Source organism: Salmo salar, chromosome 18 (assembly GCF_965601325.2).
Source record: "Salmo salar chromosome 18, fSalSal1, whole genome shotgun sequence".
Lineage (NCBI taxonomy): Eukaryota > Metazoa > Chordata > Actinopteri > Salmoniformes > Salmonidae > Salmo > Salmo salar.
The window spans coordinates 841,114-867,654 of NC_138308.1; the positions used below are offsets into that span (position 1 = coordinate 841,114).

Consider the following 26,541-nt stretch of genomic DNA (forward strand, 5'->3'; position numbering starts at 1 on the left):
ACAGGAGGGTCATTATACACTACTACCAGCTGGATGTTGGTTCCATTATACTGCAGGACAACAGGATGGGTCATTATACACTACTACCAGCTGGATGTTGGTTCCATTATACTGCAGGACAACAGGATGGGTCATTATACACTACTACCAGCTGGATGTTGGTTCCATTATACTGCAGGACAACAGGATGGGGTCATTATACACTACTACCAGCTGGATGTTGGTTCCATTATACTGCAGGACAACAGGATGGGTCATTATACACTACTACCAGCTGGATGTTGGTTCCATTATACTGCAGGACAACAGGATGGGTCATTATACACTACTACCAGCTGGATGTTGGTTCCATTATACTGCAGGACAACAGGACGGGTCATTATACACTACTACCAGCTGGATGTTGGTTCCATTATACTGCAGGACAACAGGATGGGTCATTATACACTACTACCAGCTGGATGTTGGTTCCATTATACTGCAGGACAACAGGACGGGTCATTATACACTACTACCAGCTGGATGTTGGTTCCATTATACTGCAGGACAACAGGATGGGGTCATTATACACTACTACCAGCTGGATGTTGGCTCCATTATACTGCAGGACAACAGGATGGGTCATTATACACTACTACCAGCTGGATGTTGGTTCCATTATACTGCAGGCACGGGGGTCATTATACACTACTACCAGCTGGATGTTGGTTCCATTATACTGCAGGACGGGTCATTATACACTACTACCAGCTGGATGTTGGTTCCATTATACTGCAGGACAACAGGATGGGTCATTATACACTACTACCAGCTGGATGTTGGTTCCATTATACTGCAGGACAACAGGACGGGTCATTATACACTACTACCAGCTGGATGTTGGTTCCATTATACTGCAGGACAACAGGATGGGGTCATTATACACTACTACCAGCTGGATGTTGGTTCCATTATACTGCAGGACAACAGGATGGGGTCATTATACACTACTACCAGCTGGATGTTGGCTCCATTATACTGCAGGACAACAGGATGGGTCATTATACACTACTACCAGCTGGATGTTGGCTCCATTATACTGCAGGACAACAGGATGGGTCATTATACACTACTACCAGCTGGATGTTGGTTCCATTATACTGCAGGACGGGTCATTATACACTACTACCAGCTGGATGTTGGTTCCATTATACTGCAGGACAACAGGATGGGTCATTATACACTACTACCAGCTGGATGTTGGTTCCATTATACTGCAGGACAACAGGGTCATTATACACTACTACCAGCTGGATGTTGGTTCCATTATACTGCAGGACAACAGGATGGGTCATTATACACTACTACCAGCTGGATGTTGGTTCCATTATACTGCAGGACAACAGGATGGGGTCATTATACACTACTACCAGCTGGATGTTGGTTCCATTATACTGCAGGACAACAGGACGGGTCATTATACACTACTACCAGCTGGATGTTGGTTCCATTATACTGCAGGACAACAGGATGGGTCATTATACACTACTACCAGCTGGATGTTGGTTCCATTATACTGCAGGACAACAGGATGGGTCATTATACACTACTACCAGCTGGATGTTGGTTCCATTATACTGCAGGACAACAGGATGGGTCATTATACACTACTACCAGCTGGATGTTGGTTCCATTATACTGCAGGACAACAGGATGGGGTCATTATACACTACTACCAGCTGGATGTTGGCTCCATTATACTGCAGGACAACAGGATGGGTCATTATACACTACTACCAGCTGGATGTTGGCTCCATTATACTGCAGGACAACAGGATGGGTCATTATACACTACTACCAGCTGGATGTTGGTTCCACGCGGGGGTCATTATACACTACGACCAGCTGGATGTTGGCTCCATTATACTGCAGGATGGGTCATTATACACTACTACCAGCTGGATGTTGGTTCCATTATACTGCAGGACGGGTCATTATACACTACTACCAGCTGGATGTTGGCTCCATTATACTGCAGGACAACAGGATGGGTCATTATACACTACTACCAGCTGGATGTTGGCTCCATTATACTGCAGGACAACAGGATGGGTCATTATACACTACTACCAGCTGGATGTTGGTTCCATTATACTGCAGGACAACAGGACGGGTCATTATACACTACTACCAGCTGGATGTTGGTTCCATTATACTGCAGGACAACAGGATGGGTCATTATACACTACTACCAGCTGGATGTTGGTTCCATTATACTGCAGGATGGGTCATTATACACTACTACCAGCTGGATGTTGGCTCCATTATACTGCAGGACAACAGGATGGGTCATTATACACTACTACCAGCTGGATGTTGGTTCCATTATACTGCAGGACAACAGGATGGGTCATTATACACTACTACCAGCTGGATGTTGGTTCCATTATACTGCAGGACAACAGGATGGGTCATTATACACTACTACCAGCTGGATGTTGGCTCCATTATACTGCAGGACAACAGGATGGGTCATTATACACTACTACCAGCTGGATGTTGGTTCCATTATACTGCAGGACAACAGGATGGGTCATTATACACTACTACCAGCTGGATGTTGGTTCCATTATACTGCAGGACAACAGGATGGGTCATTATACACTACTACCAGCTGGATGTTGGTTCCATTATACTGCAGGACAACAGGATGGGTCATTATACACTACTACCAGCTGGATGTTGGCTCCATTATACTGCAGGACAACAGGATGGGTCATTATACACTACTACCAGCTGGATGTTGGTTCCATTATACTGCAGGACAACAGGATGGGTCATTATACACTACTACCAGCTGGATGTTGGTTCCATTATACTGCAGGACAACAGGATGGGTCATTATACACTACTACCAGCTGGATGTTGGTTCCATTATACTGCAGGACAACAGGATGGGTCATTATACACTACTACCAGCTGGATGTTGGCTCCATTATACTGCAGGACAACAGGATGGGTCATTATACACTACTACCAGCTGGATGTTGGTTCCATTATACTGCAGGACAACAGGATGGGTCATTATACACTACTACCAGCTGGATGTTGGTTCCATTATACTGCAGGACAACAGGATGGGGTCATTATACACTACTACCAGCTGGATGTTGGCTCCATTATACTGCAGGACAACAGGACGGGTCATTATACACTACTACCAGCTGGATGTTGGCTCCATTATACTGCAGGACAACAGGATGGGTCATTATACACTACTACCAGCTGGATGTTGGCTCCATTATACTGCAGGACAACAGGATGGGGTCATTATACACTACTACCAGCTGGATGTTGGCTCCATTATACTGCAGGACAACAGGATGGGTCATTATACACTACTACCAGCTGGATGTTGGCTCCATTATACTGCAGGACGGGTCATTATACACTACTACCAGCTGGATGTTGGTTCCATTATACTGCAGGACAACAGGATGGGGTCATTATACACTACTACCAGCTGGATGTTGGCTCCATTATACTGCAGGACAACAGGATGGGGTCATTATACACTACTACCAGCTGGATGTTGGCTCCATTATACTGCAGGACAACAGGACGGGTCATTATACACTACTACCAGCTGGATGTTGGTTCCATTATACTGCAGGACAACAGGACGGGTCATTATACACTACTACCAGCTGGATGTTGGTTCCATTATACTGCAGGACAACAGGATGGGTCATTATACACTACTACCAGCTGGATGTTGGTTCCATTATACTGCAGGACAACAGGACGGGTCATTATACACTACTACCAGCTGGATGTTGGCTCCATTATACTGCAGGACAACAGGACGGGTCATTATACACTACTACCAGCTGGATGTTGGTTCCATTATACTGCAGGACAACAGGATGGGTCATTATACACTACTACCAGCTGGATGTTGGCTCCATTATACTGCAGGACAACAGGATGGGTCATTATACACTACTACCAGCTGGATGTTGGTTCCATTATACTGCAGGACAACAGGATGGGTCATTATACACTACTACCAGCTGGATGTTGGCTCCATTATACTGCAGGACAACAGGATGGGGTCATTATACACTACTACCAGCTGGATGTTGGTTCCATTATACTGCAGGACAACAGGATGGGTCATTATACACTACTACCAGCTGGATGTTGGTTCCATTATACTGCAGGACAACAGGATGGGTCATTATACACTACTACCAGCTGGATGTTGGTTCCATTATACTGCAGGACAACAGGATGGGTCATTATACACTACTACCAGCTGGATGTTGGTTCCATTATACTGCAGGACAACAGGATGGGTCATTATACACTACTACCAGCTGGATGTTGGTTCCATTATACTGCAGGACAACAGGATGGGGTCATTATACACTACTACCAGCTGGATGTTGGTTCCATTATACTGCAGGACAACAGGATGGGTCATTATACACTACTACCAGCTGGATGTTGGTTCCATTATACTGCAGGACAACAGGACGGGTCATTATACACTACTACCAGCTGGATGTTGGTTCCATTATACTGCAGGACAACAGGATGGGTCATTATACACTACTACCAGCTGGATGTTGGTTCCATTATACTGCAGGACAACAGGACGGGTCATTATACACTACTACCAGCTGGATGTTGGTTCCATTATACTGCAGGACAACAGGATGGGTCATTATACACTACTACCAGCTGGATGTTGGTTCCATTATACTGCAGGACAACAGGATGGGTCATTATACACTACTACCAGCTGGATGTTGGTTCCATTATACTGCAGGATGGGTCATTATACACTACTACCAGCTGGATGTTGGTTCCATTATACTGCAGGACAACAGGACGGGTCATTATACACTACTACCAGCTGGATGTTGGCTCCATTATACTGCAGGACAACAGGATGGGGTCATTATACACTACTACCAGCTGGATGGGGTGGTGTATGGGGTGTGGTATGAGGTGGTGTATGGGGTGTGGTATGGTGTGGTGTGGTATGGGGTGGTGTATGGAGTGTGGTATGGGGTGGTGTATGGTGTGGTATGGGGTGGTGTATGGTGTGGTATGGGGTGTGGTATGGGGTGTATGTGTGGTATGGGGTGTTATGGGGTGTATGTGTGGTATGGGGTGTGGTATGGGGTGTATGGTGTGGTATGGGGTGTATGGTGTGGTATGGGGTGTGGTATGGGGTGTATGTGTGGTATGGGGTGTATGGTGTGGTATGGGGTGTATGGTGTGTATGGTATGGGGTGTATGGTGTGTTATGGGGTGTGTGGTAAGGGGTGTATGGTATGGTATGGGGTGTATGGTATGGGGTGTATGGTGTGGTATGGGGTGTATGGTATGGGGTGTATGGGGTGGTGTGGAATGGGGTGGTATGGGGTGTATGGTATGGGGTGGATGGTGTGGTATGGGGTGGTGTATGGGGTGTATGGTATGGGGTGTATGGTATGGGGTGTATGGTGTGTTATGGTGTGTATGGGGTGTGGTATGGGGTGTCTGGTGTGGGGTGTATGGTGTGGGGTGTATGGGGTGTATGGGGTGGGTGGTGTGTATGGTATGGGGTGGGGTGGTGTATGGGGTGTTATGGGGTGTATGGGGTGGTGTATGGGGTGTTATGGGGTGTTGTATGGGGTGTATGGGGTGGTGTATGGGGTGTATGGGGGTGGTGTATGGGGTGTATGGTGTGTTATGGGGTGATTGGGGTGGTGTATGGGGTGTATGGTGTGGTATGGGGTGTATGGGGTGTTATGGGGGTGTATGGGGTGTATGGGTGTATGGGGTGTATGGGGTGTATGGTGTGGTATGGGGTGTATGGGGTGTATGGGGTGTATGGGGGTATGGGGTGTATGGGTGTATGGGTGTATGGGGTGTATGGGTGTATGGGGTGTATGGTGTGTTATGGGGTGTATGGGGTGTATGAGGTGTTATGGGGTGTATGGTGTGTTATGGGGTGTATGGGGTGTATGAGGTGTTATGGGGTGTATGGTGGTGGTGTATGGGGTGTATGGGGTGGTACCTCTATAACTCCTGGGATACAGGTCGAGGGTGGTGTATGGGGTGTATGGGGGTGGTGTATGGGGTGTATGGGGTGGTACCTCTATAACTCCTGGGATACAGGTCAGGGTGGTGAACTCATAGGAAGCTGCTTCGCTGGCTGTTGCCGTCATCAGACTGAGGAAGGTGGACTAGAGGACAGGGACATGGGTTAACACACAGGACTAGAGGACAGAGACATGGGTTAACACACAGGACTAGAGGACAGAGACATGGGTTAACACACAGGACTAGAGAGGACAGAGACATGGGTTAACACACAGGACTAGAGAGGACAGAGGACATGGGTTAACACACAGGACTAGAGAGGACAGGGACATGGGTTAACACACAGGACTAGAGAGGACAGGACAGAGACATGGGTTAACACACAGGACTAGAGAGAGGACAGAGACATGGGTTAACACACAGGACTAGAGGACAGAGACATGGGTTAACACACAGGACTAGAGGACAGAGACATGGGTTAACACACAGGACTAGAGAGGACAGAGACATGGGTTAACACACAGGACTAGAGGACAGAGACATGGGTTAACACACAGGACTAGAGAGGACAGAGACATGGGTTAACACACAGGACTAGAGAGGACAGGACAGAGACATGGGTTAACACACAGGACTAGAGGACAGGACAGAGACATGGGTTAACACACAGGACTAGAGAGGACAGAGACATGGGTTAACACACAGGACTAGAGGACAGAGACATGGGTTAACACACAGGACTAGAGAGGACAGAGACATGGGTTAACACACAGGACTAGAGGACAGGACAGAGACATGGGTTAACACACAGGACTAGAGAGGACAGAGACATGGGTTAACACACAGGACTAGAGAGGACAGAGACATGGGTTAACACACAGGACTAGAGGACAGGACAGAGACATGGGTTAACACACAGGACTAGAGAGGACAGGACAGAGACATGGGTTAACACACAGGACTAGAGGACAGAGACATGGGTTAACACACAGGACTAGAGGACAGAGACATGGGTTAACACACAGGACTAGAGAGGACAGGACAGAGACATGGGTTAACACACAGGACTAGAGGACAGAGACATGGGTTAACACACAGGACTAGAGGACAGAGACATGGGTTAACACACAGGACTAGAGAGGACAGGACAGGGACATGGGTTAACACACAGGACTAGAGGACAGGACAGAGACATGGGTTAACACACAGGACTAGAGGACAGAGACATGGGTTAACACACAGGACTAGAGGACAGAGACATGGGTTAACACACAGGACTAGAGGACAGGACAGAGACATGGGTTAACACACAGGACTAGAGAGGACAGGACAGAGACATGGGTTAACACACAGGACTAGAGGGGACAGGACAGAGACATGGGTTAACACACAGGACTAGAGAGGACAGGACAGAGACATGGGTTAACACACAGGACTAGAGGAACAGAGACATGGGTTAACACACAGGACTAGAGAGGACAGGACAGAGACATGGGTTAACACACAGGACTAGAGGACAGGACAGAGACATCGGTTAACACACAGGACTAGAGAGGACAGGACAGAGACATGGGTTAACACACAGGACTAGAGGACAGAGACATGGGTTAACACACAGGACTAGAGGACAGGACAGAGACATGGGTTAACACACAGGACTAGAGAGGACAGGACAGAGACATGGGTTAACACACAGGACTAGAGAGGACAGGACAGAGACATGGGTTAACACACAGGACTAGAGAGGACAGGGACATGGGTTAACACACAGGACTAGAGGACAGGACAGGGACATGGGTTAACACACAGGACTAGAGGACAGGACAGAGACATGGGTTAACACACAGGACTAGAGAGGACAGGACAGAGACATGGGTTAACACACAGGACTAGAGAGGACAGGACAGAGACATGGGTTAACACACAGGACTAGAGGACAGGGACATGGGTTAACACACAGGACTAGAGAGGACAGGACAGAGACATGGGTTAACACACAGGACTAGAGGACAGAGACATGGGTTAACACACAGGACTAGAGAGGACAGGACAGAGACATGGGTTAACACACAGGACTAGAGAGGACAGGACAGAGACAGTGGGTTAACACACAGGACTAGAGAGGACAGGACAGAGACATGGGTTAACACACAGGACTAGAGGACAGAGACATGGGTTAACACACAGGACTAGAGAGGACAGAGACATGGGTTAACACACAGGACTAGAGAGGACAAGACAGAGACATGGGTTAACACACAGGACTAGAGGACAGGACAGGGACATGGGTTAACACACAGGACTAGAGGACAGGGACATGGGTTAACACACAGGACTAGAGAGGACAGGACAGAGACATGGGTTAACACACAGGACTAGAGAGGACAGAGACATGGGTTAACACACAGGACTAGAGAGGACAGGACAGAGACATGGGTTAACACACAGGACTAGAGAGGACAGGACAGAGACATGGGTTAACACACAGGACTAGAGAGGACAGGACAGAGACATGGGTTAACACACAGGACTAGAGGACAGGGACATGGGTTAACACACAGGACTAGAGAGGACAGGACAGAGACATGGGTTAACACACAGGACTAGAGAGGACAGGACAGAGACATGGGTTAACACACAGGACTAGAGGACAGAGACATGGGTTAACACACAGGACTAGAGAGGACAGGACAGAGACATGGGTTAACACACAGGACTAGAGAGGACAGAGACATGGGTTAACACACAGGACTAGAGAGGACAGGACAGAGACATGGGTTAACACACAGGACTAGAGAGGACAGGACAGAGACATGGGTTAACACACAGGACTAGAGAGGACAGGACAGAGACATGGGTTAACACACAGGACTAGAGAGGACAGAGACATGGGTTAACACACAGGACTAGAGAGGACAGAGACATGGGTTAACACACAGGACTAGAGGACAGGACAGGGACATGGGTTAACACACAGGACTAGAGAGGACAGGACAGAGACATGGGTTAACACACAGGACTAGAGAGGACAGAGACATGGGTTAACACACAGGACTAGAGAGGACAGGACAGAGACATGGGTTAACACACAGGACTAGAGAGGACAGGACAGAGACATGGGTTAACACACAGGACTAGAGAGGACAGAGACATGGGTTAACACACAGGACTAGAGAGGACAGAGACATGGGTTAACACACAGGACTAGAGAGGACAGGGACAGAGACATGGGTTAACACACAGGACTAGAGGACAGGGACAGGGACAGGTTCTGAGCGTGCTCAGTCTCACCTTTCCAACGGAAGGGAACCCAATCAGAGCGACTCGAGCGTCTCCAGATTTCATGACGTCGAATCCCTCTCCTTTGGCTCCCGCGGACTTGGAAGGTTCTAGCAGCTGGGCCCGGTACTTAGCTAGCTTAGCCTTCAGCAGGCCCAGATGGTACTCCGTGGCTAAACACACACAGGGGGGGGGGGGGAAATACTGGGACTTAGCTAGCTTAGCCTTCAGCAGGCCCAGATGGTACTCCGTGGCTAAACACACACAGGGGGGGGGGGGAAATACTGGGACTTAGCTAGCTTAGCCTTCAGCGGGCCCAGATGGTACTCCGTGGCTAAACACACACAGGGGGGGGGGGGGGGGAAATACTGGGACTTAGCTAGCTTAGCCTTCAGCAGGCCCAGATGGTACTCCGTGGCTAAACACACACAGGGGGGGGGGGGGGGAAATACTGGGACTTAGCTAGCTTAGCCTTCAGCAGGCCCAGATGGTACTCCGTGGCTAAACACACACAGGGGGGGGGGGGGGGAAATACTGGGACTTAGCTAGCTTAGCCTTCAGCAGGCCCAGATGGTACTCCGTGGCTAAACACACACAGGGGGGGGGGGGGAAATACTGGGACTTAGCTAGCTTAGCCTTCAGCAGGCCCAGATGGTACTCCGTGGCTAAACACACACAGGGGGGGGGGGGGGAAATACTGGGACTTAGCTAGCTTAGCCTTCAGCAGGCCCAGATGGTACTCCGTGGCTAAACACACACAGGGGGGGGGGGGAAATACTGGGACTTAGCTAGCTTAGCCTTCAGCAGGCCCAGATGGTACTCCGTGGCTAAACACACACAGGGGGGGGGGGGAAATACTGGGACTTAGCTAGCTTAGCCTTCAGCAGGCCCAGATGGTACTCCGTGGCTAAACACACACAGGGGGGGGGGGGGAAATACTGGGACTTAGCTAGCTTAGCCTTCAGCAGGCCCAGATGGTACTCCGTGGCTAAACACACACAGGGGGGGGGGGGGGGAAATACTGGGACTTAGCTAGCTTAGCCTTCAGCAGGCCCAGATGGTACTCCGTGGCTAAACACACACAGGGGGGGGGGGGGGAAATACTGGGACTTAGCTAGCTTAGCCTTCAGCAGGCCCAGATGGTACTCCGTGGCTAAACACACACAGGGGGGGGGGGGGGGAAATACTGGGACTTAGCTAGCTTAGCCTTCAGCAGGCCCAGATGGTACTCCGTGGCTAAACACACACAGGGGGGGGGGGGGAAATACTGGGACTTAGCTAGCTTAGCCTTCAGCAGGCCCAGATGGTACTCCGTGGCTAAACACACACAGGGGGGGGGGGGGGGAAATACTGGGACTTAGCTAGCTTAGCCTTCAGCGGGCCCAGATGGTACTCCGTGGCTAAACACACACAGGGGGGGGGGGGGGGGAAATACTGGGACTTAGCTAGCTTAGCCTTCAGCGGGCCCAGATGGTACTCCGTGGCTAAACACACACAGGGGGGGGGGGGGGGGAATACTGGGACTTAGCTAGCTTAGCCTTCAGCAGGCCCAGATGGTACTCCGTGGCTAAACACACACAGGGGGGGGGGGGGGAAATACTGGGACTTAGCTAGCTTAGCCTTCAGCAGGCCCAGATGGTACTCCGTGGCTAAACACACACAGGGGGGGGGGGGGGAAATACTGGGACTTAGCTAGCTTAGCCTTCAGCGGGCCCAGATGGTACTCCGTGGCTAAACACACACAGGGGGGGGGGGGGGGAAATACTGGGACTTAGCTAGCTTAGCCTTCAGCGGGCCCAGATGGTACTCCGTGGCTAAACACACACAGGGGGGGGGGGGGGGAAATACTGGGACTTAGCTAGCTTAGCCTTCAGCAGGCCCAGATGGTACTCCGTGGCTAAACACACACAGGGGGGGGGGGGGGAAATACTGGGACTTAGCTAGCTTAGCCTTCAGCAGGCCCAGATGGTACTCCGTGGCTAAACACACACAGGGGGGGGGGGGGGGAAATACTGGGACTTAGCTAGCTTAGCCTTCAGCAGGCCCAGATGGTACTCCGTGGCTAAACACACACAGGGGGGGGGGGGGGAATACTGGGACTTAGCTAGCTTAGCCTTCAGCAGGCCCAGATGGTACTCCGTGGCTAAACACACACAGGGGGGGGGGGGGGAAATACTGGGACTTAGCTAGCTTAGCCTTCAGCAGGCCCAGATGGTACTCCGTGGCTAAACACACACAGGGGGGGGGGGGGGGAAATACTGGGACTTAGCTAGCTTAGCCTTCAGCAGGCCCAGATGGTACTCCGTGGCTAAACACACACAGGGGGGGGGGGGAAATACTGGGACTTAGCTAGCTTAGCCTTCAGCGGGCCCAGATGGTACTCCGTGGCTAAACACACACAGGGGGGGGGGGGAAATACTGGGACTTAGCTAGCTTAGCCTTCAGCAGGCCCAGATGGTACTCCGTGGCTAAACACACACAGGGGGGGGGGGGGAATACTGGGACTTAGCTAGCTTAGCCTTCAGCAGGCCCAGATGGTACTCCGTGGCTAAACACACACAGGGGGGGGGGGGGGAAATACTGGGACTTAGCTAGCTTAGCCTTCAGCGGGCCCAGATGGTACTCCGTGGCTAAACACACACAGGGGGGGGGGGGAAATACTGGGACTTAGCTAGCTTAGCCTTCAGCAGGCCCAGATGGTACTCCGTGGCTAAACACACACAGGGGGGGGGGGAAATACTGGGACTTAGCTAGCTTAGCCTTCAGCAGGCCCAGATGGTACTCCGTGGCTAAACACACACAGGGGGGGGGGGGGGGAAATACTGGGACTTAGCTAGCTTAGCCTTCAGCAGGCCCAGATGGTACTCCGTGGCTAAACACACACAGGGGGGGGGGGGAAATACTGGGACTTAGCTAGCTTAGCCTTCAGCGGGCCCAGATGGTACTCCGTGGCTAAACACACACAGGGGGGGGGGGGGAAATACTGGGACTTAGCTAGCTTAGCCTTCAGCAGGCCCAGATGGTACTCCGTGGCTAAACACACACAGGGGGGGGGGGGGGAAATACTGGGACTTAGCTAGCTTAGCCTTCAGCAGGCCCAGATGGTACTCCGTGGCTAAACACACACAGGGGGGGGGGGAAATACTGGGACTTAGCTAGCTTAGCCTTCAGCAGGCCCAGATGGTACTCCGTGGCTAAACACACACAGGGGGGGGGGGGGGGAAATACTGGGACTTAGCTAGCTTAGCCTTCAGCAGGCCCAGATGGTACTCCGTGGCTAAACACACACAGGGGGGGGGGGGGAAATACTGGTACTTAGCTAGCTTAGCCTTCAGCAGGCCCAGATGGTACTCCGTGGCTAAACACACACAGGGGGGGGGGGGGGGAAATACTGGGACTTAGCTAGCTTAGCCTTCAGCGGGCCCAGATGGTACTCCGTGGCTAAACACACACAGGGGGGGGGGGGAAATACTGGGACTTAGCTAGCTTAGCCTTCAGCAGGCCCAGATGGTACTCCGTGGCTAAACACACACAGGGGGGGGGGGGGAAATACTGGGACTTAGCTAGCTTAGCCTTCAGCAGGCCCAGATGGTACTCCGTGGCTAAACACACACAGGGGGGGGGGGGGGGAAATACTGGGACTTAGCTAGCTTAGCCTTCAGCGGGCCCAGATGGTACTCCGTGGCTAAACACACACAGGGGGGGGGGGGGGGGAAATACTGGGACTTAGCTAGCTTAGCCTTCAGCGGGCCCAGATGGTACTCCGTGGCTAAACACACACAGGGGGGGGGGGGGGGGGAAATACTGGGACTTAGCTAGCTTAGCCTTCAGCAGGCCCAGATGGTACTCCGTGGCTAAACACACACACGGGGGGGGGGGGGGAAATACTGGGACTTAGCTAGCTTAGCCTTCAGCGGGCCCAGATGGTACTCCGTGGCTAAACACACACAGGGGGGGGGGGGGGGAAATACTGGGACTTAGCTAGCTTAGCCTTCAGCGGGCCCAGATGGTACTCCGTGGCTAAACACACACAGGGGGGGGGGGGGGGAAATACTGGGACTTAGCTAGCTTAGCCTTCAGCGGGCCCAGATGGTACTCCGTGGCTAAACACACACAGGGGGGGGGGGGGGGAAATACTGGGACTTAGCTAGCTTAGCCTTCAGCAGGCCCAGATGGTACTCCGTGGCTAAACACACACAGGGGGGGGGGGGGGGGAAATACTGGGACTTAGCTAGCTTAGCCTTCAGCAGGCCCAGATGGTACTCCGTGGCTAAACACACACAGGGGGGGGGGGGGAAATACTGGGACTTAGCTAGCTTAGCCTTCAGCAGGCCCAGATGGTACTCCGTGGCTAAACACACACAGGGGGGGGGGGGGAAATACTGGGACTTAGCTAGCTTAGCCTTCAGCAGGCCCAGATGGTACTCCGTGGCTAAACACACACAGGGGGGGGGGGGAAATACTGGGACTTAGCTAGCTTAGCCTTCAGCAGGCCCAGATGGTACTCCGTGGCTAAACACACACAGGGGGGGGGGGGAAATACTGGTACTTAGCTAGCTTAGCCTTCAGCAGGCCCAGATGGTACTTAGCTTAGCTTAACAAGACATGCCACCAGAGGTCTGTTTAAACTGACTGGCACACAGCTCAGACACCCATCCATACCCCACAAGACATGCCACCAGAGGTCTGTTTAAACTGACTGGCACACAGCTCAGACACCCATCCATACCCCACAAGACATGCCACCAGAGGTCTGTTTAAACTGACTGGCACACAGCTCAGACACCCATCCATACCCCACAAGACATGCCACCAGAGGTCTGTTTAAACTACTGGCACACAGCTCAGACACCCATCCATACCCCACAAGACATGCCACCAGAGGTCTGTTTAAACTGACTGGCACACAGCTCAGACACCCATCCATACCCCACAAGACATGCCACCAGAGGTCTGTTTAAACTACTGGCACACAGCTCAGACACCCATCCATACCCCACAAGACATGCCACCAGAGGTCTGTTTAAACTACTGGCACACAGCTCAGACACCCATCCATACCCCACAAGACATGCCACCAGAGGTCTGTTTAAACTGACTGGCACACAGCTCAGACACCCATCCATACCCCACAAGACATGCCACCAGAGGTCTGTTTAAACTGACTGGCACACAGCTCAGACACCCATCCATACCCCACAAGACATGCCACCAGACGTCTCTTCACAGTCCCCAAGTCCAGAACAGACTATGGGAGGAGCACAGTACTACATAGAGCCATGACTACATGGAACTCTATTCCACATCACACACACACACACACACACACACACACACACACACACACACACACACACACAGATTCTGTGCTGTAGATATGTGGTAGTGGGGTAGAGGGGCCCCGAGGGAAAACACATGGATTCTGTACTGTAGATATGTGGTAGTGGGGTAGAGGGGCCCCGAGGGAAAACACATGGATTCTGTACTGTAGATATGTGGTAGTGGGGTAGAGGGGCCCCGAGGGAAAACACATGGATTCTGTACTGTAGATATGTGGTAGTGGGGTAGAGGGGCCCCGGCCAGGGGCCCCGAGGGAAAACACATGGATTCTGTACTGTAGATATGTGGTAGTGGGGTAGAGGGGCCCCGAGGGAAAACACATGGATTCTGTACTGTAGATATGTGGTAGTGGGGTAGAGGGGCCCTGAGGGAAAACACATGGATTCTGTACTGTAGATATGTGGTAGTGGAGTAGAGGGGCCCCGAGGGAAAACACATGGATTCTGTGCTGTAGATATGTGGTAGTGGAGTAGAGGGGCCCCGAGGGAAAACACATGGATTCTGTACTGTAGATATGTGGTAGTGGGGTAGAGGGGCCCCGAGGGAAAACACATGGATTCTGTACTGTTGATATGTGGATAGTGGGGTAGAGGGGCCCCGAGGGAAAACACATGGATTCTGTACTGTAGATATGTGGTAGTGGAGTAGAGGGGCCCCGAGGGAAAACACATGGATTCTGTACTGTAGATATGTGGTAGTGGGGTAGAGGGGCCCCGAGGGAAAACACATGGATTCTGTACTGTAGATATGTGGTAGTGGGGTAGAGGGGCCCCGAGGGAAAACACATGGATTCTGTACTGTAGATATGTGGTAGTGGAGTAGAGGGGCCCCGAGGGAAAACACATGGATTCTGTACTGTAGATATGTGGTAGTGGAGTAGAGGGGCCCCGAGGGAAAACACATGGATTCTGTACTGTAGATATGTGGTAGTGGGGTAGAGGGGCCCCGAGGGAAAACACATGGATTCTGTACTGTAGATATGTGGTAGTGGGGTAGAGGGGCCCTGAGGGAAAACACATGGATTCTGTGCTGTAGATATGTGGTAGTGGAGTAGAGGGGCCCTAGAGGGGCCCCGAGGGAAAACACATGGATTCTGTGCTGTAGATATGTGGTAGTGGGGTAGAGGGGCCCCGAGGGAAAACACATGGATTCTGTACTGTAGATATGTGGTAGTGGGGTAGAGGGGCCCTGAGGGAAAACACATGGATTCTGTACTGTAGATATGTGGTAGTGGAGTAGAGGGGCCCTGAGGGAAAACACATGGATTCTGTACTGTAGATATGTGGTAGTGGAGTAGAGGGGCCCTGAGGGGCCCTGAGGGAAAACACATGGATTCTGTGCTGTAGATATGTGTTTTTAAATTGTATAACTGACATAATTTTGCTGGACCCCCAGGAAGAGTAGCTGCTTTTGGGGGATCCATAATAAAATAAATAAATTTAAAAATATACACTAATTGGTGCTCACACTCTCACTGTGACGTCAAGTTGATTCAAATGTCCTGGGTTGGACAGACCCCCACTAGCGAGGAGTGACTGATAGAGTGACTGGCTAGCTAACTAGCCGGGCCCCACTAGCGAGGAGTGACTGATAGAGTGACTGGCTAGCTAACTAGCCGGGCCCCACTAGCGAGGAGTGACTGATAGAGTGACTGGCTAGCTAACTAGCCCGGCCCACTCTCGACAGACCCCACTAGCGAGGAGTGACTGATAGAGTGACTGGCTAGCTAACTAGCCGGGCCCCACTAGCGAGGAGTGACTGATAGAGTGACTGGCTAGCTAACTAGCGGGCCCACTAGCGAGGCGTGACTGATAGAGTGACTGGCTAGCTAACTAGCCGGGCCCCACTAGCGAGGCGTGACTGATAGAGTGACTGGCTAGCTAACTAGCCGGGCCCACTCTCGACAGACCCCACTAGCGAGGCGTGACTGATAGAGTGACTGGCTAGCTAACTAGCCGGGCCCACTCTGACAGACCCCACTAGCGAGGCGTGACTGATAGAGTGACTGGCTAGCTAACTAGCCGGGCCCCACTAGCGAGGAGTGACTGATAGAGTGACTGGCTAGCTAACTAGCCGGGCCCCACTAGCGAGGAGTGACTGATAGAGTGACTGGCTAGCTAACTAGCCGGGCCCCACTAGCGAGGCGTGACTGATAGAGTGACTGGCTAGCTAACCAGCCGGGCCCACTAGCGAGGCGTGACTGATAGAGTGACTGGCTAGCTAACTAGCCGGGCCCACTCTCGACAGACCCCACTAGCGAGGCGTGACTGATAGAGTGACTGGCTAGCTAACTAGCCGGGCCCACTCTCGACAGACCCCACTAGCGAGGCGTGACTGATAGAGTGACTGGCTAGCTAACTAGCCGGGCCCACTAGCGAGGAGTGACTGATAGAGTGACTGGCTAGCTAACTAGCCGGGCCCACTAGCGAGGAGTGACTGATAGAGTGACTGGCTAGCTAACTAGCCGGGCCCACTAGCGAGGCGTGACTGATAGAGTGACTGGCTAGCTAACTAGCCGGGCCCACTCTCGACAGACCCCACTAGCGAGGCGTGACTGATAGAGTGACTGGCTAGCTAACTAGCCGGGCCCCACTAGCGAGGAGTGACTGATAGAGTGACTGGCTAGCTAACTAGCCGGGCCCACTAGCGAGGCGTGACTGATAGAGTGACTGGCTAGCTAACTAGCCGGGCCCCACTAGCGAGGAGTGACTGATAGAGTGACTGGCTAGCTAACTAGCCGGGCCCCACTAGCGAGGAGTGACTGATAGAGTGACTGGCTAGCTAACTAGCCGGGCCCCACTAGCGAGGCGTGACTGATAGAGTGACTGGCTAGCTAACTAGCCGGGCCCACTAGCGAGGCGTGACTGATAGAGTGACTGGCTAGCTAACTAGCCGGGCCCCACTAGCGAGGAGTGACTGATAGAGTGACTGGCTAGCTAACTAGCCGGGCCCCACTAGCGAGGCGTGACTGATAGAGTGACTGGCTAGCTAACTAGCCGGGCCCCACTAGCGAGGAGTGACTGATAGAGTGACTGGCTAGCTAACTAGCCGGGCCCCACTAGCGAGGAGTGACTGATAGAGTGACTGGCTAGCTAACTAGCCGGGCCCACTAGCGAGGCGTGACTGATAGAGTGACTGGCTAGCTAACTAGCAGGGCCCCACTAGCGAGGAGTGACTGATAGAGTGACTGGCTAGCTAACTAGCCGGGCCCCACTAGCGAGGCGTGACTGATAGAGTGACTGGCTAGCTAACTAGCAGGGCCCACTCTCTCGACAGACCCCACTAGCGAGGCGTGACTGATAGAGTGACTGGCTAGCTAACTAGCGAGGCCCACTGACTGACTACGACTGACCCCACTAGCGAGGCGTGACTGATAGAGTGACTGGCTAGCTAACTAGCCGGGCCCCACTAGCGAGGAGTGACTGATAGAGTGACTGGCTAGCTAACTAGCCGGGCCCCACTAGCGAGGCGTGACTGATAGAGTGACTGGCTAGCTAACTAGCAGGGCCCCACTAGCGAGGCGTGACTGATAGAGTGACTGGCTAGCTAACTAGCCGGGCCCACTAGCGAGGAGTGACTGATAGAGTGACTGGCTAGCTAACCAGCCGGGCCCACTAGCGAGGCGTGACTGATAGAGTGACTGGCTAGCTAACTAGCCGGGCCCACTAGCGAGGAGTGACTGATAGAGTGACTGGCTAGCTAACTAGCCGGGCCCCACTAGCGAGGAGTGACTGATAGAGTGACTGGCTAGCTAACTAGCCGGGCCCACTAGCGAGGCGTGACTGATAGAGTGACTGGCTAGCTAACTAGCCGGGCCCCACTAGCGAGGCGTGACTGATAGAGTGACTGGCTAGCTAACTAGCCGGGCCCCACTAGCGAGGAGTGACTGATAGAGTGACTGGCTAGCTAACTAGCCGGGCCCCACTAGCGAGGAGTGACTGATAGAGTGACTGGCTAGCTAACTAGCCGGGCCCCACTAGCGAGGCGTGACTGATAGAGTGACTGGCTAGCTAACTAGCCGGGCCCACTAGCGAGGAGTGACTGATAGAGTGACTGGCTAGCTAACTAGCCGGGCCCCACTAGCGAGGAGTGACTGATAGAGTGACTGGCTAGCTAACTAGCCGGGCCCCACTAGCGAGGAGTGACTGATAGAGTGACTGGCTAGCTAACTAGCCGGGCCCCACTAGCGAGGCGTGACTGATAGAGTGACTGGCTAGCTAACTAGCCGGCCCCACTAGCGAGGCGTGACTGATAGAGTGACTGGCTAGCTAGCTAGCCGGGCCCCACTAGCGAGGAGTGACTGATAGAGTGACTGGCTAGCTAACTAGCCGGGCCCCACTAGCGAGGAGTGACTGATAGAGTGACTGGCTAGCTAGCTAACTCTCTCTCGACAGACACACCTCTCTGTCTTACCTTTGTTTTTCTGTGTTCGAGAGATCTCTCTCTCTATCTCTCCGATCTTCTCCAGGATACCCATGTTGGTCGCAGCGGGAAAGGTTACACTTCTGGTCTGGTTACTGCCTGGAGAGAGACAGACATCAGACTGGTTACTGCCTGGAGAGAGACAGACAGACATCAGACTGGTTACTGCCTGGAGAGAGACAGACATCAGACTGGTTACTGCCTGGAGAGAGACAGACATCAGACTGGTTACTGCCTGGAGAGAGACAGACATCAGACTGGTTACTGCCTGGAGAGAGACAGACATCAGACTGGTTACTGCCTGGAGAGAGACAGACATCAGACTGGTTACTGCCTGGAGAGAGACAGACAGACATCAGACTGGATACTGCCTGGAGAGAGACAGACAGACATCAGACTGGTTACTGCCTGGAGAGAGACAGACAGACATCAGACTGGTTACTGCCTGGAGAGAGACAGACATCAGACTGGTTACTGCCTGGAGAGAGACAGACAGACATCAGACTGGTTACTGCCTGGAGAGAGACAGACATCAGACTGGTTACTGCCTGGAGAGAGACAGACATCAGACTGGTTACTGCCTGGAGAGAGACAGACATCAGACTGGTTACTGCCTGGAGAGAGACAGACAGACATCAGACTGGTTACTGCCTGGAGAGAGACAGACAGACATCAGACTGGTTACTGCCTGGAGAGAGACAGACAGACATCAGACTGGTTACTGCCTGGAGAGACAGACAGACATCAGACTGGATACTGCCTGGAGAGAGACAGACAGACATCAGACTGGTTACTGCCTGGAGAGAGACAGACATCAGACTGGTTACTGCCTGGAGAGACAGACAGACATCAGACTGGTTACTGCCTGGAGAGAGACAGACAGACATCAGACTGGTTACTGCCTGGAGAGAGACAGACATCAGACTGGTTACTGCCTGGAGAGAGACAGACAGACATCAGACTGGTTACTGCCTGGAGAGAGACAGACATCAGACTGGTTACTGCCTGGAGAGAGACAGACAGACATCAGACTGGTTACTGCCTGGAGAGAGACAGACATCAGACTGGTTACTGCCTGGAGAGAGACAGACAGACATCAGACTGGTTACTGCCTGGAGAGAGACAGACAGACATCAGACTGGTTACTGCCTGGAGAGAGACAGACATCAGACTGGTTACTGCCTGGAGAGAGACAGACATCAGACTGGTTACTGCCTGGAGAGAGACAGACAGACATCAGACTGGTTACTGCCTGGAGAGAGACAGACAGACATCAGACTGGTTACTGCCTGGAGAGAGACAGACAGACATCAGACTGGTTACTGCCTGGAGAGAGACAGACAGACATCAGACTGGTTACTGCCTGGAGAGAGACAGACATCAGACTGGTTACTGCCTGGAGGAGCAGACAGACATCAGACTGGATACTGCCTGGAGAGAGACAGACAGACAGACTGGAACCAGGGGAGGCTGGTGAGGGGAGGACGGCTCATAATAACGGCTGGAACGGTGCGAATGGAAACCATGTGTTTGATACCATTCCACTCCAGCCATCACCACGAGTCCATCCTCCCGAATCGAGGTCCCACCAACCTCCTGTGACTGAAACGTGTCAACACCGCAATAGCCTAGCAGGCTAACTAGCCGTTAGCTTCCTGTTGTTAGAAAGACCGCGACTATAACTGGTCAATCAAATTAAAACTACACATTTAAAAACTATAAAACAAAGAAGTGAACGTACAAACACAAAACCGATCAGCCTGTAGTAATATCTAGGGGAAAAAAAATACACTTTTAAAAAGGTTTTCGACTCTACTGCATGCATAGATAAAAATGACATCACAAACCGGAAGTGGAGGTGTTCCGTTCTCTTTTTCCCTCCGGTGGGGAACAAAAAAAACATCTAACGTTAACTACCTGGGGGGGAAATAGTTCCAGGTGAATTCTCTAATAGTTTACAGGAAGGACACTGTTGGAGTGGATTTACTGCCCGACATGTTTAGAGTTAATTCACACGTGTGTAGTTGGTGAACACAGAGACCGGGTGTCATAACACATGGAGGAAGAGTTATAAAGCGTTATAACGGAAGCGTCCTTTCAGCCGCGGGTTCAGGTCCAGATGACAGATCCTTCCCCGCGGTAACATGGCCGCGTCCGCCGGAGAATCATCATCATCATCATCATCATCCTCCACCGCGGGCATCCCCATCATAACCGGCGAACCCATGGAGGACAGCACCGGTAAGGTCCCGGAACAGACCGGAGAACCGAATAAAAAGCCGTGCAGGGCTTGTACCGATTTCAAGTCGTGGATGAAGGTCCAAAAAACACCACAGGTGAGCTGTGTTCACAGGCAGCAGCCAGACGCACCGCGGAATACAGACCGCGGATTAATTCAATTTAACTCTTAACGACGACCCATAGTAAAACAGTTGTATTTATTTACTCTGTTGTCCTTGTGAACTATCGTTGTGCGTTTTCCTTTTTTTTAGACTCGCCATTATGTCATATTAGCTCATAAACACGAGGAAAGGTGTTAGTTAAATACACACGATCAGTTTATAAAATGATTTAGCCGGTGTCTCTGGACTTTCCGCAGCCGTCTGCCTGGAGTAACATCCCTGTGTTCTCCAAATCAACAAAGGTCCGTTTTTAAAGTTATTGTTTTTCATATATATATATATATATATTATATTGGTACTGGCAGCTAAACTCATCATCAACTAAATACACCATTTTCTTTATTAACTATACATGTCACGATTCCAGACGTAACAATGAACAAACAGTCTCTATTTTTCTAAGCCCATTTATCAGCTGACTTTCCCAGTATTGGTTGTCGTAGACGTGAGAGAAGTGGAGGTGTTTAGTAATGTGAAGTGAACGACGGCCGGTGTTCACTAGCGGGCGGCCCGGCGCCGCGAAACACCCGCGTCCCGTTCCGGTTCAATGGAACGGAAAACGGCGAACAGCGGAGAGTTAAGCGTTTCCCTAACTTCATAAAGTTAGTTTACGAAAATCACTATTTAGCTAGCTAGCTGACTAGCTAACATTTAGCCAGCTAGCTAGCTTTATGGGCGTTTTTTACTTTAGGAGACGGTCCTGGCGCTTGCCGGACTTTCTTGGGCGCCCTGAAGCCTTCTTCACAACAATCGAACCGCTCTCCTTGAAGTTCTTGATGATCCGATAAAATGGTTGATTTTAGGTGCAATCTTACTGGCAGCAATATCCTTGCCTGTGAAGCCCTTTTTTGTGCAAAGCAATGATGACGGCACGTGTTTCCTTGCAGGTAACCATGGTTGACAGAGGGAGAACAATGATTCCAATCACCACCCTCCTTTTGAAGCTTCCAGTCTGTTATATCGAACTCAATCAGCATGACAGAGTGATCTCCAGCCTTGTCCTCGTCAACACTCACACCTGTGTTAACGAGAGAATCACTGACATGATGTCAGCTGGTCCTTTTGTGGCAGGGCTGAAATGCAGTGGAAATGGGGTTTTTTTTGGGGGGGGGGATTCAGTTCATTTGCATGGCAACGAGGGACTTTGCAATTAATTGCAATTCATCTGATCACTCTTCATAACATTCTGGAGTATATGCACATTGCCATCATACAAACTGAGGCAGCAGACTTTGTGAAAAATTAATATTTGTGTTCATTCTCTCAACTTTTGGCCACGACTGTACTGTTATCTAATAGAGGTCCTGTCTAGATTTTAGTGAAGCTGAATGATGTCAGTGTGGAAAACCCACTAACTCTACATGCGTTTCATCATGTTGAATAATGATGACTTATACCCATCAGACAATTCAGTCACGGAGAATGTGTCCTGTCTTGTCTGTCTTGTCTGTTTTTCTGTCTCTCTCTCTGTGTCTCTGTCTGTCTGTCTGTCTCTCTCTCTGTCTCTCTCTGTCTGTCTGTCTGTCTGTCTCTCTCTCTCTCTCTCGTCTGTCTGTCTGTCTCTCTCTGTCTGTCTGTCTGTCTGTCTCTCTCTCTCTCTTGTCTCTCTCTCTGTCTGTCTGTCTGTCTGTCTGTCTGTCTGTCTGTCTGTCTGTCTGTCTGTCTGTCTGTCTGTCTCTCTGTCTGTCTCTCTGTCTGTCTCTCTGTCTCTCTGCTCTCTCTCTGTCCGTCCGTCCGTCCGTCCGTCCGTCCCTGTTTGTGTCCAGGCGGCCCAGGCTGAGCATGTGGAGCCCCAGCGGCGGACGGAATGTCCACTGGACAGGGAGGAGTTAGGGCGTAACACCTGGTCCTTCCTCCACACCATGGCAGCTTACTACCCAGACCAGCCCTCTCTCAGACAGCAGACGGACATGGGACAGTTCATCAACCTCTTCTCTAAGGTCTTCCCCTGCGAGGAGTGTGCTGAGGACCTGCGGACAAGGTCAGGGGTTAAAGGTCAGGGGTTAGAGGTGGCCTTGGTCTGCTAGCTGGACATCATGGGTCAGAACTATCGACACAGAGGTCAGGGGTTAAAGGTCAGGGGTTAGAGGTGGCCTTGGTCTGCTAGCTGGACATCTAGGGTCAGCACTATGTCTATAGACACAGAGGTCAGGGGTTAAAGGTCAGGGGTTAGAGGTGGCCTTGGTCTGCTAGCTGGACATCTAGGGTCAGAACTATCGACACAGAGGTCAGGGGTTAAAGGTCAGGGGTTAGAGGTGGCCTTGGTCTGCTAGCTGGACATCTAGGGTCATCACTATGTCTATAGACACAGAGGTCAGGGGTTAAAGGTCAGGGGTTAGAGGTGGCCTTGGTCTGCTAGCTGGACATCTAGGGTCAGCACTATGTCTATAGACACAGAGGTCAGGGGTTAAAGGTCAGGGGTTAGAGGTGGCCTTGGTCTGCTAGCTGGACATCTAGGGTCAGTACTATGTCTATAGACACAGAGGTCAGGGGTTAAAGGTCAGGGGTTAGAGGTGGCCTTGGTCTGCTAGCTGGACATCTAGGGTCAGCACTATGTCTATAGACACAGAGGTCAGGGGTTAAAGGTCAGGGGTTAGAGGGGCCTTGGTCTGCTAGCTGGACATCTAGGGTCAGAACTATGTCTATAGACACAGAGGTCAGGGGTTAAAGGTCAGGGGTTAGAGGTGGCCTTGGTCTGCTAGCTGGACATCTAGGGTCAGCACTATGTCTATAGACACAGAGGTCAGGGGTTAAAGGTCAGGGGTTGTCTGCTAGCTGGACATCTAGGGTCAGTACTATGTCTATAGACACAGAGGTCAGGGGTTAAAGGTCAGGGGTTAGAGGTTAGGGGTTAGAGGTGGTCTTGGTCTGCTAGCTGGACATCTAGGATCAGGGGTTAAAGGTCAGGGGTTAAAGGTCAGGGGTTATGTTAATGTGTGTTCCGTTGGCTGGTGTTGAGAGTTGTATTATTGGTTCTAGTGGGTTAAGGTCACAGATGACTGGCAGTAGATACCGATCCACTTCCTGTCCCCAACTAGACACCCAGGAGTCGCATCGCGTCAATCAATCAATCAATCAATGGTTGCCAAGACGTCCGTGATGTAGTCGGGCGGGGGGGGGGGGGGGGAACTGCACCACTAAGTGTTTTATTAACTAACGACGTCACTTCCTGTTTCCTCAGGCTGAAGACCAATCAGCCCGACGCCAGCAGCCGCCGCGCCCTCTCCCAGTGGCTGTGCGGCGTCCATAACGACGTGAACGCTCGGCTGGGGAAGCGGCGGTTTGACTGTTCCCGCGTGGATGAGAGGTGGCGGGACGGGTGGAAAGACGGGAGCTGTGACTGAATCGATCCATTGACCTGATCGATTACTATACCTGCTGACCTGATCGATTACTATACCTGGGAACTAAGAGATACAGGAAGTCGTCCATCGAACATCCTGTTTCCCCTTTATAGTGCCGTTGTGGTCGACAGAGACTCTGTTCTATGTTCTGATTGGCTACGGATCTCTCTGCTCGCTCCCAGATCTGCATGAGGGATCACTGTCAATCTGTGGTTCAGAGCCTTCAGACAGTATTCACACCCCTGGACTTAATTCGACACATTTTGTGTTGTGTTACTGCCTGAATTAAAAAATGGATACCCCCTTCATGACATCACAATACCCCCTTCATGACATCACAATACCCCCTTCATGACATCACAATACCCCCTTCATGACATCACAATACCCCCATCATGACAAAAGTGAAAACCGTTTTTTTTTATTTTATCAAATGTATTGAAAATGAAATACAGAAATATCTAATTTTACATAAGTATTCACACCCCAGAGTCAATACATGTTAGAATCACCTTTGGCAGCGATTACAGCTGTGAGTCTTTCTGGGTAAATCTCTAAGAGCCAATCCACACCTGGATTGCACAATTTGTGTACATTTATATTTTTTTGCTTTTTGTCTTTGGAATACTCCCAGTATCTGGTGGGCAGCAGACTGAACCAGGTTTTCCTCTCCGATTTTGTCTTCGCTCTATTCTATTTATTTTTATCCTAAAAAAACTCCCTAGTCCTTGCCGATGACAAGCATACCCATAACATGATGCAGCCACCACCATCCTTGAAGAGTGGTACTCTGTGATGTTGTGTTGGATTTGCCCTAAACAGAAACACTTTGTATTCAGGACATAAAGTTAAATTCTTTGCCACATTTTTTGTTGAAGTTTTACTTTAGTGCCTTTTTGCGAACAGGATGCATGTTTTGGAGTATTAATATTCTGTACAGGCTTCCTTCTTTTCGCTCTGTCGTTTAGGTTTTAGTATTGTGGAGTAACTACAATGTTGTTGATCCATCCTAATTTATCCTCATATGATCACAGACATTAAAATTCTTGTAACTGCCATCTGCCTCATGGTGAAATCCCTGAGCGGTTTCCTTCCTCTCCGTTAACTGAGTTAGGAGGGACGCCTCTATCTTTGTAGTGACCGGGTGTATTGATACACCATCCAAAGTGTAATCAATAACTTCACTATGCTCAAAGGTTTGATTCTGTGTTTGAAATTCACTGCTCAACGTGAGGGACCTTCCAGATAATTGTATGTGTGGGGTACAGAGAGGAGGGAGTCATTCAACAATGATGTAAAACACTATATACACACAGTATTATTGAGACACAGAGAGAGTCCATGCAACTTATTATGTGACCTGTTCAGCACATTTTTACCTCCTGAACTGATTTAGACTGAACATAACAAAGGGGTTTATTCAAATAAAATGTTATTTGTCAACAGGTGTAGTAGACCTCACAGTGAAATGCTGAATACAACAGGTGTAGTAGACCTCACAGTGAAATGCTGAATACAACAGGTGTAGTAGACCTCACAGTGAAATGCTGAATACAACAGGTGTAGTAGACCTCACAGTGAAATGCTGAATACAACAGGTGTAGTAGACCTCACAGTGAAATGCTGAATACAACAGGTGTAGTAGACCTCACAGTGAAATGCTGAATACAACAGGT

At 50.9% G+C, this 26,541-nt stretch overlaps 2 protein-coding genes across 6 annotated transcripts in view; one reads left to right on the top strand and one right to left on the bottom strand.

Annotated features, from left to right (window-relative positions):
- drg2 (developmentally regulated GTP binding protein 2) overlaps window positions 1-21,094 on the bottom strand; it is a 43,109-nt gene extending 22,015 nt beyond the window's left edge. For 2 of the 4 annotated variants that reach the window (XM_082964639.1, XM_082964642.1), the window contains exons 1-4: window positions 20,861-21,003; window positions 19,111-19,218; window positions 9,370-9,530; window positions 6,132-6,221 (exon numbers count right to left, since the gene is read on the bottom strand). In XM_082964639.1, coding sequence (XP_082820765.1) covers window positions 6,132-6,221; window positions 9,370-9,530; window positions 19,111-19,174 — 315 coding nt within the window. In that variant the 5' untranslated portion in view covers window positions 19,175-19,218; window positions 20,861-21,003. Of the gene's footprint in view, window positions 1-6,131; window positions 6,222-9,369; window positions 9,531-19,110; window positions 19,219-20,656; window positions 20,678-20,860 lie in introns of those variants that run through there. The other 2 variants (XM_082964640.1, XM_082964641.1) reach the window with 2 other exon arrangements.
- A 64-nt stretch (window positions 21,095-21,158) lies between these two features.
- On the top strand, window positions 21,159-26,308 carry gfer (growth factor, augmenter of liver regeneration (ERV1 homolog, S. cerevisiae)). Of its 2 annotated transcripts, XM_082964643.1 has the most exons (4): window positions 21,264-21,455; window positions 21,719-21,763; window positions 23,288-23,502; window positions 24,703-26,308. In XM_082964643.1, exons 1-4 carry the CDS (start codon window positions 21,264-21,266, stop codon window positions 24,863-24,865), a joined length of 615 nt encoding a protein of 204 aa, XP_082820769.1. In that variant the 3' UTR covers window positions 24,866-26,308. The 2 variants fall into 2 exon arrangements, with proteins under 2 accessions (XP_082820770.1, XP_082820769.1); XM_082964644.1 differs by lacking the exon at window positions 21,719-21,763 and having other exon boundaries at window positions 21,159-21,455.
- The last annotated feature ends 233 nt before the right edge of the window (window positions 26,309-26,541 follow it).

Bases quoted from the DNA above. Each gene is read 5' to 3' on its own strand.
- gfer (XM_082964643.1), top strand. From the start codon at position 21,264: ATGGCCGCGTCCGCCGGAGAATCATCATCATCATCATCATCATCCTCC. The intron at 21,764-23,287 runs GTCCGTTTTTAA...GTTTGTGTCCAG, and splicing joins TGTTCTCCAAATCAACAAAG to GCGGCCCAGGCTGAGCATGT. The intron at 23,503-24,702 runs GTCAGGGGTTAA...CTGTTTCCTCAG, and splicing joins GCTGAGGACCTGCGGACAAG to GCTGAAGACCAATCAGCCCG.